This window comes from Hippopotamus amphibius, chromosome 8, assembly GCF_030028045.1.
Source record: "Hippopotamus amphibius kiboko isolate mHipAmp2 chromosome 8, mHipAmp2.hap2, whole genome shotgun sequence".
Classification (NCBI taxonomy): Eukaryota; Metazoa; Chordata; class Mammalia; order Artiodactyla; family Hippopotamidae; genus Hippopotamus; species Hippopotamus amphibius.
Window position 1 is genome coordinate 18,304,277 of NC_080193.1, and position 12,918 is coordinate 18,317,194.

The window sequence follows — 12,918 nt, forward strand, 5'->3', positions numbered from 1 at the left end:
CCTGGGCATATACCCAAAGAAAACCATAATCCCAAAAGAAACTTGTACCATAATGTTTATTGCAGCACTCTTTACAATAGCCAGGACATGGAAGCAACCTAAATGCCCATCAACAAATGAATGGATACAGAAGATGTGGCATATATATACAATGGAATATTACTCAGCTATAAAAAGGGATGAGATGGAGCTATATGTCATGAGGTGGATAGAACTACAATCTGTCATACAGAGTGAAGTAAGTCAGAAAGAGAAGGACAAATATTGTATGCTAACTCACATATATGGAATCTAAAAATGGTACTGATGAACTCAGTGACAAGAACAAGGACGCAGATACAGAGAATGGACTGGAGAACTCGAGGTATGGGAGTGGGCGGGGGGTGAAGGGGAAACTGAGACGAAGCGAGAGAGTAGCACAGACATATATATACTACCAACTGTAAAATAGTCAGTGGGAAGTTGTTGTATAACAAAGGGAGTCCAACTCGAGGATGGAAGATGCCTTAGAGGACTGGGGCGGGGAGGGTGGGGGGGACTCGAGGGGAGGCGTCAAGGAAGGGAGGGAATACGGGGATATGTGTATAAAAACAGTTGATTGAACCTGGTGTACCCCCCCCCCAAAAAAAAAAAAAGAATCTGGAGGTGGGGAAATTATTCTAGATTATCTAGGTGAGCCCAATGTAATCAAAGGGGTCCTCAGAAGATGGAAAGGAGGCAAGAGGATCAGAGAAGTTGAAGTCAAGAGACTGCAGTGATGCGTCCAGGAGCCGAGGAGTGTGGGCAGGCATTAGAAGCTGGAAAAGGCAGGGGCTGTATTCTCCACTAGAGCCTCGAGAAGGAATGCAGCCCTGAATTTTCATTTCTGACCTCCAGAACTGTGCAATCAACACATGTGTGCTCTTTTAAGCCACCCAAATTTGTGGCAATATTTTTATAGCTGCAATAAGAAATAAACCCACTAGATTTGTTTTCTGATTGTTCTAGAAGATGCTATTCTGATGGTTCTGCCCAGTGTTCTCTCTGGCTTCTGTTCAGGTGGGCAGTTATTTTTCTCTTTGGCTCCATGGAACTTAGGTCCGGTTGCTGGACACTTCTTAGCTGCAGGAATTCCATCAGCAGTAGAAGGCTCTCAGGCCCTGTGGGACTGTGTTCCTAGGCATCTAAGATGCCTTAGCCACGCCAGCCTCAGTGGCCTTGAGGACAGAGAGGCTTTAGCCCCCCCAAGAAGCTCTCCCCCCCCGATGTACTCTTCTTTTTTCTTTTTAATTGGAATATAGCTGTTTTGCAATGTGATGTTAGCTTGTACTGTAGAGCAAAGTATATCAGCTGTACATATACATATATCCCCTCTTTTTTTGGATTTCCTTCCCGTTTAGGTCACCACAGAGCAATGAGTAGAGTTCCCTATGCTATACAATAGGTCCTCCGTAGTTATTTTATACACAGTATCAATAATGTATATATGTCAACCCCAATCTCCCAATTCATCCCAATCCCCTGCCCCCCCTGGTATCCATACATCTGTTCTCTACGTCTCTGTCTCTATTTCTGCTTTGTAAATAAGATCGTCTATATCAATTTTTTCAGATTCCACATATATGCGTTAATATACAATAGTTTTCTCTTTCTTACTTCACTCTGTATGACAGTCTCTAGGTCCATCCATGTCTCTACAAATGATCCTCCGATGTACTCTTGAGGTTGATGCTGTATCACACCCCTGAATGTCTACATAGAGCCAAACCTTAAGTCTTCCTGGATGGCCACTCCCAGGGCTTTGTCCCAGGGCTCTCGGGGACACCCCAGTGCTGGCCCAGCTCATTGACAGGGGTATGTGGGTCTCCAGCTTTCTCAACAAAGCCTAAGGCCTAACCCAGCCTGTGGGCCCAAGTCCTGGTGGCCATGTGGCTCCATGCCCGACTCAGGCCGCCACGTTCCCAGAATTTCCCCGACACACCCAATCTCACCTAATCCTCCCAACTAACTGAGGCCCTGAGAGACTTACTGCCCTGATTGAGACCCCACACCTCTAGCTATGGAGCCAGAACTATCCCACCAGCACGTTCTCCCAAAAACCCAGTTGAATAAAATATGTTCTCAGAGCGCCCAGCTGCACGGAAGACTTTCAGGGGCACCACCCGCCTCTGGAGGGCCTGAGTCCATCCTAACCCCTGAACCAGGGAATCTCCACCCCTACCATGCGTTCTGCACATCTTCTGTGGCTGCAACAACCTTTTCTCTTGGCCACTGATAGCTACTGACTGCTCGCACAAGCATTTTAACGAAAATCCATGGTGAGCCTATTAGCTAGGGAAACATTAGTTCTGGTTTTGTCAGAGAATCTTGGACAGAAAAGCTCTTTTTGACCTGTGTCCACGTGCATGTGTGTATGAGTGTGCATGAGTGTGTGTGTGTGTATTATGTGCCTCTGTGTATGTGCATGAGTGCACGCACGTGTTTTGGTCCATGCACACATGTGCTGGCGTGTGTGTGCATGTGTCCACCTCAAGTGTGTGTGTGTACCTGTGCCTGTGTACATTTTCTTGTTATTACAGATTCTGTTAGAAGAGGCTCCTGGGTAATTCTAACCCATGTATGACTGGAGAGAGGAAAAAACCCACACCTTTTTTTTTTGGTCATGGCAATAAATGATTCTTGGGTTTGTACTCCCAAATTTGAAAAAAATTTTTTCACCTGAGGAAGGAAGTGAGTGATGATTGCCATTTACTGAGGACCTGCCCGGGCGTCATCACCACCCACCCTCTGGAAAATCTCATAAGGAAGGTCTTTTTTATCACTCCCATTTTAGGTGCTCAGAGAGGCGAAGTCACTTGCCCAAGGTCACACAGAGCACAGTTCAAATGCAATTTTGTCTGACTTCCCAGCCTGAGGGCTCCATCACCCCACTCCATCGCCTCAAACTGCCTAAGGTTGAATGAAAATGTTCTAACAATCCCTACTCAGGCCCTTGGCAAGGAAAGCAAAGTCTGTGTTACTTGTTTATTAACTCCTTTGTTCCTTCCTGGGGGCCAAGGGTCTTCCAGTTTTCTCCAGCAACATCCACAAAGGTGTCAGCACATCAGAGCAACTGAGCACACATGTGTGGATTGATTTGGTTGATAGGATCTCGTTCTGGGGTGCTGCTTGCTGGCCTTGCCGCTGAATCAGATTTTCCCTGGCATGGGCAGCCCGGGGGCTGGTTAGACAAAGGGTCTCCCTGCTGGGAACTCCCTAGTGCTCCCCCTTGCTTCTGGAATGAAATGCCAAGGCCATACCACGTGATCTGCCGTGCCCGCCTCGCTGGCCTCACCTTGTGCCCCGGTCCACACTCAGCTCCAGTCCCATGGTCCTTCTGCTCCTCAAAGATTCCCAATCCCTCCTCCTCTGAGGCTCTAGCCATCCAGGGCTAGGAGCACTCTCCCTCAGTCTCTGCTCAGCACTACCCACCTCTCTAATTCATCCCCTGTGATATTCGTCACTACCTGAAATTCTCTGGGTTGCGTTTTGTTTATTTTTATCCATCTACCCCTTGCACACAGAGTCATGAGGGTGTGGAGTCTGTCACTCAGCGGCGGTCTCCCCCACACTAGCCCCGCGCCTGGCACAAGGCGGGGCTCCACAGAGGGGGTGACCACTGGCCCAGCCATCGGCCCTGTGGCCACACCACCGGGGACGAGACGTTCTGCTTCTCAGAGGCGTGGACTCTAGAGCCCATCACCCACGGCCTCTAAACGAGGCCACAACTTCACTCCAAGACCCAACTTCTCACTCCTTGGCTCCCAAGGCTGCCTGTGAGGTCGCAGGAGGAAAACCATCCTGAGAGAGATTAGCAACCACAGTGCATCGTGTTCTGAGAGCAAACAGCCTTTCCCAAGGCCCTTTAAGAGCCTGGACTCTGGAGGCAAATGGGCCTCAAATCCGCTCCCAGCTTCACTGCCTGATCCCAGGCAGCTCACTTTGCCCCTCAGCCTCAGTTTCCTCATCTGTGAAATGGGGACACTAAAAATAAGGTGGTCTCTACCACACAGGGTGATTAGAAATTTAAAGCAGACGTACACGGTGCCTGGCACATAGCAGGTTCTCCGTGAGAGCTGTTATTTCTTCAGTCAATTAACACATACTCAAGCAGCTGCTGTGTGCCTGCCAGTCACAAGCTTAGAGCTGGGGAGAGAGTGGTGAGGAAAACAAAAAGGATCCACCCTCCTGAGCTATCCACTGACAGTGGACGAAATAAATAAGAGAATTGCATGGTATGTTAGAAAGTGATAGGGCTTCCTAGGTGGTGCAGTGGTTGAGAATCCGCCTGCCAATGCAGGGGACACGGGTTCGATCCCTGCTCCAGGAAGATCCCACATGCCGTGAAGTAACTAAGCCTGTGCACCACAACTATTGAGCCTGCGCTTTAGAGCCCGTGAGCCACAACTATTGAGCCCAGGTGCTGCAACTACTGAAGCCCACGCGCCTAGAGCCAGTGCTCTGCAACAAGAGAAGCCACGGAGCCCGCATACCGCAATGAAGAATAGCCCCCACGCACCACAACTGAAAAAAAAAGAAGAAAGCCTGCGCACAGCAAAAAAGACCCAACACAGCCAATAAAATAAATAAATAAATAAATTTATTTTTTAAAAAAGTGATAAATGCGGGGGAGAAAAACAAAGCAGAGAAAGGGCTCTGCAGGGTATGGCTATTTTAAGCAGGGTGGTGGGGAGGTCTCACTGAGAAGGTAACATCTGAGCAAAGACCTGAAGGAGGTGAGGGAGAGAGCCTTGCAGGTGTCTGACGGAAAAGCATTCCAGGCAGAAGAGACTGCAGGTGCAAAGGCCCTGAGGTGGGACCCGTGACTGATAATGTTAGAGGATTGTAACAGTCTCCTCTCCTCACCATTTTTTCCTTCTCAAAATTGACAAGCACAAGTGCTGACCGCCCAAGCGCTGCAGGAAGCAAGCAGCATCTCTCCGCGTGCACCAGCCGCCCGTCTCTTTAACCTTGAATGCCTTTTTGGGTCTCACGTGTCACCGGGTGGCGAGTGAGCTGCCCTTACTTCAGAAGAACGGCATGGGGTGGGGGGGCCTTAGGTGGTGTCTGCCTCACCTACTACTGCCAAAAGTGGTCATGGGGTTATTTTTAAACTTGGGGAGGAAGTATTTATTGTTCCCAGGCTGAGGAGAGCTGGGCAGCCTGTGGGATTCTTCTGGGGGAGCAGTGCTGTGTCCTTTCCACCATGGTGAGTATTGAAGTACTCGATACTGGAGGTACGTGATGCTGGGTAGTGAGGAGGGGATGCCACCTACTAGCAAAGGACCAAAGGGGAGGGGGAGAAAGGCGGCTTTCCGGGGCCCCAGACCCTGGTGGAAAAAGCACTGCTCGCTGTGTGCACAGAGAGGAACCCCAATCAATGCCCCCATAAGCCACAAATAACAGCAGCTCCCAGGGACTCGCAAAAACAAAATAAGAGAGTTGGCTTTTTTACGGCTTGTCTACTGACCTCTCGAGGAATCAATAACTCCCAGGGCTTGCAAAATGGGATTGAACGCTTTTAAGGATCAAATTGTAATTCTTTTCTCTTGTTCAGGCAGCTGGGGAAAAGGATCTTTTGTTTTCACCTTTTGAACTTGCAAATTTAAAACCTTTCTCCCTTTGCTGTTTGGTTAGGTGTTCCCCTCCTGAAGCAGGAAGCCCCCAAATCAGGGTCAGTGTAGGACTGTGGTTAGGGGCACAGACTCTGGAGTCAGTCTGCCCGAGTTCTGCGTCAGCTCTGCCTTTTTGTGACTGTGTGACCTTGGGTAAATGACCCAACTTCTCTGAGCCTCGGTTGCCTCGCCTGTAAAATGGCGATGGTAATAATAGCATCCACTTGACAGAGCAGTTATGAGGATTAAATGCAATAACATATGCAGTGTTCAAGCATTTGCTGTAACTCAAGTCAGAAGCGGGTGGGGAAATGTTAACTTGCTCTTCTCTGCTCTGTTTGCATGGTGCAAGGACAGAACATTTAGAGAGGAGATTTTGCTGCCATTTGGATCAAGGGAAAATTGAGGGGGACAGAGCAGTTGGGTTTTAACACCCTGAAAATGTGTCATTTCATCTCGCATTCCTCATGGTTTAGTGAGCCTGACTTTTTTTCGCCTCCAATCAATTCTCCTTCTGTGCATTACTGAACTTTTTGTGAAATGCATCGGAACAAAAGCAGCTGGGTCCTGCTGGGGCTGATCCAAAAGCCTGGCCTCCATCCCTGGAGACACACCTCCACCTAGTCTGCAAAAGAGCTGCTGCAAGATCCACGGTCTTTTACGATCCACCAGAACCAGGGTGCTTTTGAGAAACCTTATTCCAGGTCCTTTTATCTTTCCAGCATTGCCATTTTGAGATGAGTGTGGGCACCATACCCCCATTTCACAGATGAGCAGCTGAGGCTCACCCAGAGATGGGACCTGACCTAGTTTTCTAATTCCCAGCCTCTGACTTTTTTTAATCAATGCTTTTTTACCCCCTAGTCACCTAAGAAAGCCAAGAAGAGAGCAGAGGGCGCCAATTCCAACGTGTTCTCCATGTTTGAACAGAGCCAGATCCAGGAATTTAAGGAGGTGGGTGCAGCTGCGGAACCATCCGCCTGGGTGGAGATTCCCAAATGCTAGAAAGAAACCTTCCCTCGCTCCATATTCCCTGTAAGGACCTCTCAGTTACGTTGTCTTTATCCTCCCCACAAAACCCCAAATTCGGTCCGAACATGTGTATGAATGACTTAAAGAAATTAACTTTTGCCAATCATCAAAGTAAAGCATATGTCTTGTTGAAAATGTAGGAAAGAATTTCAGAAACGCACAAAATAAAAATCACCTGACCTTAAAAAAAAAATCACCTGATCTACAATTCTATGACCCAGAGATAATCAGTTAACATTTTGGTATTCACCCTTCCAGTGATTTTTGTTATATAAAGATCTTACAGAAAAATCAAAACAAACTCTTTGGCCAATCCAATGTGTACATATTTGTTAAACAAAGTTACCATCTTTTATGCACACTAATCAGTTCCTGCTATTTTTCTTTGAGCATTCAGCACCAACATTTTCCTTAATTTATTTAAACTGCTTCCTATGGTTGGATGCTATATATAGAATGTTGTACTATAATATTATAAATAACACATCTTTGCTTTTATCTCTAGTTATTTCCTTGGGGTAAATTCCTCAAAGCAGAACAACCAGATCCAAGGAACTTTTTTAAAAAGGAACTAAAACCAAGTACAACCACTGGTCCAAGCTGCCCTCCAGAAATGCTGTGCTCATTCTGTCTCCCATCAGCCCCAATAGGCTGATTTCCCGCCACATCTCCATCAACATTAGGTGTTAATGTCTCAAATATTATTTTTGCCAGTCTGAGAGATGTCTGAGAGTATCTTAGATTTTAATTTTTACAGTCCTCCATTGTTGAATGCTAGCCGGGTCTGAAACCCTATCACAGTCTATGGGCACGTGCCTTGGTAAGCAAACCTAAGTACCAATTAAGCAAAATGAAGCCACTGCCGCAGGCTCAGCAGCATAAACTCAATTAATTTTCCAGCAGTCCTGATGGCTCACACTGAGTCATCCACACTCTCCTTCAGAGGAAAATATGCTAAAGCTATGCTGGAGAGGCCACTGTGTTTTATATAAAAGGGGAAACCGTTTGGGGCTTCCAGTGGGACATGAAGACTAGCCCCTTCTGTCTTCACCAACATTCAGATCATAGGAACGCCATGTCCCATAAGCTGCCAGGGAAAGAGGAATTCCTGGGACAAAATGTCATATCTGAACTTGAAATAGTCCCCTTCCATGGAGAAGACTACACCCTCCCTTCTCCCTCACTCTGTCCCAACCTCTGGAATGAGATCAGCTGCTGGGGGTGTGACCTGGAGGTGCAAATACTTTCAGGAACCAGTTGCTAAAAGAATTCAAAAAACGCAGATAGAACACACCATTTGTAAAATACCTGGGCGTTCACAAAGCTCTTGAGTCTCCCTGGGAGCCAGCTAGGAAAGATTACTGGCTCTGTTTTACAGATAATATGGGCTTGCGAGCTGGGGGGGGACAGACTCCAGTTTTTAACTTTTTTTTTTTTTTTTTCAATGACAGCTTTATAAAGATAAAATTCACATACCATGTAGCCATCTTTTTAAAGTGCACAATTCAGTGGTCATTTAATATAGTCACAGAATTTTGCAACCATCATCACTGTCTAATTTTAGCACATTCTCATCGCCCCCAAAAGAAACCTCATACCCATGAGCAGTCACTCCCCATCCCCCTGCCCCCAGCCCCCGACAACCAACATTCTATTTTCTGTCTCTATGGATGTGCCTGTTCTGGAAGCTTCATAGAAATGGAATCATATACTATGTGGCCTTTATGTGGCTTCTTTCACTTAGCATCATGTTTCAAGGTTCATCCATGTTGCAGTATGCGTCAGAATTTCCTTCTTTTTATTGCTGAATGATATTCCATTGCGGGGAGACCGCATTTTGTTTATCCATTCATCAGCTGACGGACATGTGGGTCGTTTCCAGTTTGGAGCTGCTGTGGACATTCACGTACAGGTGTCTGTGCGGACACGTGTTCTCATTTCTCTCAGGAACACACCGAGGAGTAGAATTGCTGGGTCCTATGGTAACTCCAGACTTCACATTTTGAGGAAATGCTACACTGGTTCAGATCTTTGATGCTTGATCTAATTTCCTTTGACGTGCCACGTCCCCCAGCCCTCGGCACAACCTTTTGGGCTTCTCCCCCCAATTTCTCCTGGGCTGACCAGACAACCGCCTCCCTTTCACAGGCCTTCACTATCATGGACCAGAATAGGGATGGCTTCATAGACAAGAATGACCTGAGGGACACCTTTGCTGCTCTTGGTACGTCGCCCACCCCCCCAACGCCTGAAGAAGGGTCTCCTTATCCCACCCCCTTAGAGGGGCAAGAGGGGGGGCCATCAAAAAAGGTCAAGAGCTTGTCATTTTCCAAAGAAACAGCTCAACCAAGATAGGTCTTTAAGGCAAATTTCAGAGGATAGGAAAGAAGGGTTTAGTCTTTCAGTGTCTTCACATCTTTTATTTTTCTTTTAAATTAATTTTTCTGTGGTTTTGATTGCAATGGCAGTTCACAATAGAAAACTTGGAAAATTCAGGAAAGTATAAAGGAGAAAACAACATTGGCCATTAGGCCACATTCCACTGTTAACATCTCAGCCTCTAATTTTTTTTTCTAGGCATCTCATGTATGTGTGTGTGCACGCGTGTGCACATGCGTGTTTAATAGCCAGAATTATTCTATTTTGGATTCAGCTTTTAAAATTTAACATCTCAGTAGGGTGAGCATGAGTACATGGAGCTGTTTCAAAATATAAGTGTCCGACCTGCCATCACTAACCCCTCCTCCACTCCTACCCCCAGAAACTCAGAGCCATGAAAAGCTGCGCAGGTTGTATACGAAGCAATTATACAGAGTACTATTCATATTTGTAGCCACTGTATGTTTACATTTAAAACATAAATTATCTTAAGAAGGGGTAGCCTTTTCTAATTTACACAAAGGTACTATATAGGCTTGTGGCAGTGGCTACAGCAGGTGTATCAGAATCTCCAAGGCTGTGTGGGTTATAGCAGGTATATTTTGAAAAAGTTCCCTTAGGTAATTCTGATCTCTCTCTCCCACCTCCAAGAAACAAGGGCTAATTTATAATGTGAGCATTTCCCATTCGAATAAAATATTAAAACATCTCTATAAAATGTTCCAGGTTCTGAAGGCACTATTTTAAAAATAACTAAACCCTCTTTGGGTTGTTTCCAGCTGTCTGGTTAACATAAATAACACTTTTGAGAACATCTTCTCACGTGAATCTCTGGCCCCGTCCACTCCGTCTCTGATTATTCCTAGACTAGATTCCTTGAAGTAGGATTTTAAGGGCAAATGCCAGTGTCCTGCCAGCTGTTTCTGTCCCAGCTCAGAATCGCTGAGTGTGTGTCTCCTGCCCTAGGGCGTGTGAACGTGAAAAATGAGGAAATTGATGAAATGCTCAAGGAGGCTCCAGGTCCAATTAACTTTACTGTGTTCCTACAGATGTTTGGGGAGAAACTTAAGGGTAAGCTCATGTGTGTATCTCTGCATCTATGTGTGTATATGTATATCTGTGTATGTGTGTCTCTGTGCATCTGTGTGTGTCTGTCTTTATGGGTCTTCATCTTTGGGCATCAATTAAAGCACTAGGAGAACATACAGGGGTCGACAGATGAACCATGGAGGGTGGGGATAAAAAGAGCAGTTATCAGAGCTCCAAGGCTTACCCTGATCGAGACCTCATGCTAAGCACTTTAAACGCATTATATGTATCACATTATTCAATAGCATCTAGGGGGTAGGTTCTATTCTTATCCCGGTCTACAGATGGGGAACTGCGGCTCAGAGACAGAAAGTTACTTGCCTGTGGCCACACAGCTAACAAATGCTGGAGCCGGGATTCGAATCCCAGTCTTTCTAAGTCTTGATGCGTGCTTGACTTCGGGTTTCCTCAGGAATAACTGGAGTCCCGGCCCACTCTTTCAAAACACCAAGGCTCAGTGCCCAGAAGGCGGCAGGGCCTTTGCGTCTTACCCGAGGTTCCTAGCCATCCATGGCCCATTCCAACGCCGTTTTCTGTTTCAGGGGCAGACCCCGAGGAGACCATTCTCAACGCGTTCAAAGTGTTTGACCCCGAAGGCAAGGGGGTGCTCAAGGCTGATTAGTGAGTGGGATCTGTGAGGGAAGGCGTGGGGTTCCTTGCTTCTACCCCGAGCCCTCTTCACACAGCTGGCGGCAATACTTGCTTTTCTCTCTCTGCAGCATACGGGAGATGCTGACCACGCAGGCGGAGAGGTTTTCCAAGGAGGAGGTAACAGGGCCCTTTGGACATTCTCTGCACCCGAGCTCCTGGCCTCACCCTTCTGGGGACTCCCTCTCCAGACTCTCTTATATAAAGCACCCCTGACCCCAACTGAGAGAGAATCTGCTCTTGTTTACTGAGCCCTTATCTCATTTCACTCTCTATCACCCTGCAAGCTAGGAACTAGTATTACGGTCATTTTACAAATTGGGAAACTGAGGCTCAGGGAAGCAAAGTCACTTGACTAGGACAACACTAATGGGAAATGCCAGGGCCTGGATTCAAACCTAGGTCTGTCTGACTCCAGGTTCTGTCTTCCTCATAACGTGAAGGTGGCATGCAGGGTCACCATGTACTGCCATGTAGGTTGTGCACTGCACAATCTCCCTGGATGCCCTTAATAATACATACTGCAGAGTATTTATTTGTCGCAATAGTTTTCCAGCAGATGGCAGTAAAGTGTCTTGTTATAATTTTTTAAAAATCAGAATATACAACTTTTCCTGGCAGATGGCAGTAATGTGCCTGGAAGAAGGGGCACTGTTGCTAATTCACCAAAGGCCCTGTGTGAACAAGCAACTGTCTTGTCGACATTACTAATGAACCTTAATGAGTCTATTTAAAACAGTCCCTTGTAGCCTGTCTGGCCTGATTCCATCGTTTCACATTTTACTAAAAATTTTATTTGGATTTCCCCCACAAAACTCAAGCAGTTGAAAGAGCCCGCCTTTCAACTCTTACCAGCTTTGTGACTTTAGACAAGCTCCTTAACCTCACTGTGCCTCAATTTCCTCATCTGTAATGTGAGGACAATAACAGAATCTACTTCACAGTACACTGTGAGGATTAAATGAGTTCACGTGTATGAAGTGCTGATATGCAATAAGGGCAATATAAACGTTAGCTATTATTAACACCAAATTAAAAAAAATAACTAGCTGATACTTTTTAAATGTAGAAATTGCGTATTTTTTAAAAAATATTTAATTTCTAGTTTCCCTCAAAGAAACAAATTCCTCAAAGAGTCTGACCTCCTTGCCCACGTGGCTACACTGGCTGGCCCTAAGCAGTTGCAGCCGCTGTAGATGAACTATGTCTCCATTTAGCCAGAGTCCCCACCAGGCCCACCTTGCTCCCTACATAACCTGGCCGCCCCTTTGCAACACGGCTCTCCCCATCACAGGTTGGTTCCCCGGAACATCCCTGCAGGATGGCCCTTGGGGTCAGCGCCTGTGGAAGAGCTAGAAAGGACAAGGAAGCAGGAGGGCACAGGGGGTGGGGAGATGCCCACCGCACCCCGTGTCCTCCATGCCCCCAGCTGCCTCTCCACCCAGGCTGCCCCGCACACAGCCCTCCCCCCCACGGCCCCTCCCCACATCCTCAGCTCGCCTTGCTGGTTCGTTGCAGGTCGAGCAGATGTTTGCCGCCTTCCCCCCTGATGTGACTGGCCACTTGGACTATAAGAACCTGGTCCACATCATCACCCACGGAGAAGAGAAGGACTAAGGGAGGGGCTTCCCTTTGGGTGGGTGGATGGGAGGCATCTCTGCCCTCTTCTCACTTCACTCAGGAACACCGCCACCCCTGCCCCGGCCTGTTTGTTGGCTGTGTGGCTGCCTCATTTATCTACCTCCATCTTCTTTACAGCCTGCGTGCCTTAGAGATACCATGTGGCCACACAGCCAGCAGATGGAAATCCATCCAGAGGCCATGTTCAAATAAACAAGAGGTTGTGTATTTGTTTACGGTGTATCCTTGAGTAAGGAAGACCCTTTGCTAGTTCCCATGAAGGCAGTATATGAGCTAGTGATGGTCCTGCTGTCATTATTATTGAATCTTAGTGACTCTTTAAAATAGACCTTCAGGAACTTCCCTGGTGGTCCAGTGGTTAAAACTCCGCGCTTCCACTGCAGGGGGCATGGGTTTGAGCCCTGGGCGGGGAACGAAGATCCCGCAGGCCATGCTGCACAGACGACAAAAAAAAAATAGACCTTCACAACCACTCAGGACTATTTCTATCAAGGTC

General features: G+C 46.9%; 1 protein-coding gene across 2 annotated transcripts; it reads left to right on the plus strand.

Moving 5' to 3' along the window:
- The first annotated feature begins 5,152 nt into the window (after positions 1-5,152).
- MYL2 (myosin light chain 2) lies at positions 5,153-12,633 on the plus strand. Of its 2 annotated transcripts, none has more exons than XM_057746965.1 (7): positions 5,153-5,227; positions 6,498-6,587; positions 8,814-8,889; positions 10,011-10,115; positions 10,676-10,754; positions 10,853-10,901; positions 12,300-12,633. In XM_057746965.1, exons 1-7 carry the CDS (start codon positions 5,225-5,227, stop codon positions 12,396-12,398), a joined length of 501 nt encoding a protein of 166 aa, XP_057602948.1. In that variant the 5' UTR covers positions 5,153-5,224; the 3' UTR covers positions 12,399-12,633. The 2 variants fall into 2 exon arrangements, with proteins under 2 accessions (XP_057602948.1, XP_057602949.1); XM_057746966.1 differs by having other exon boundaries at positions 5,174-5,255.
- The last annotated feature ends 285 nt before the right edge of the window (positions 12,634-12,918 follow it).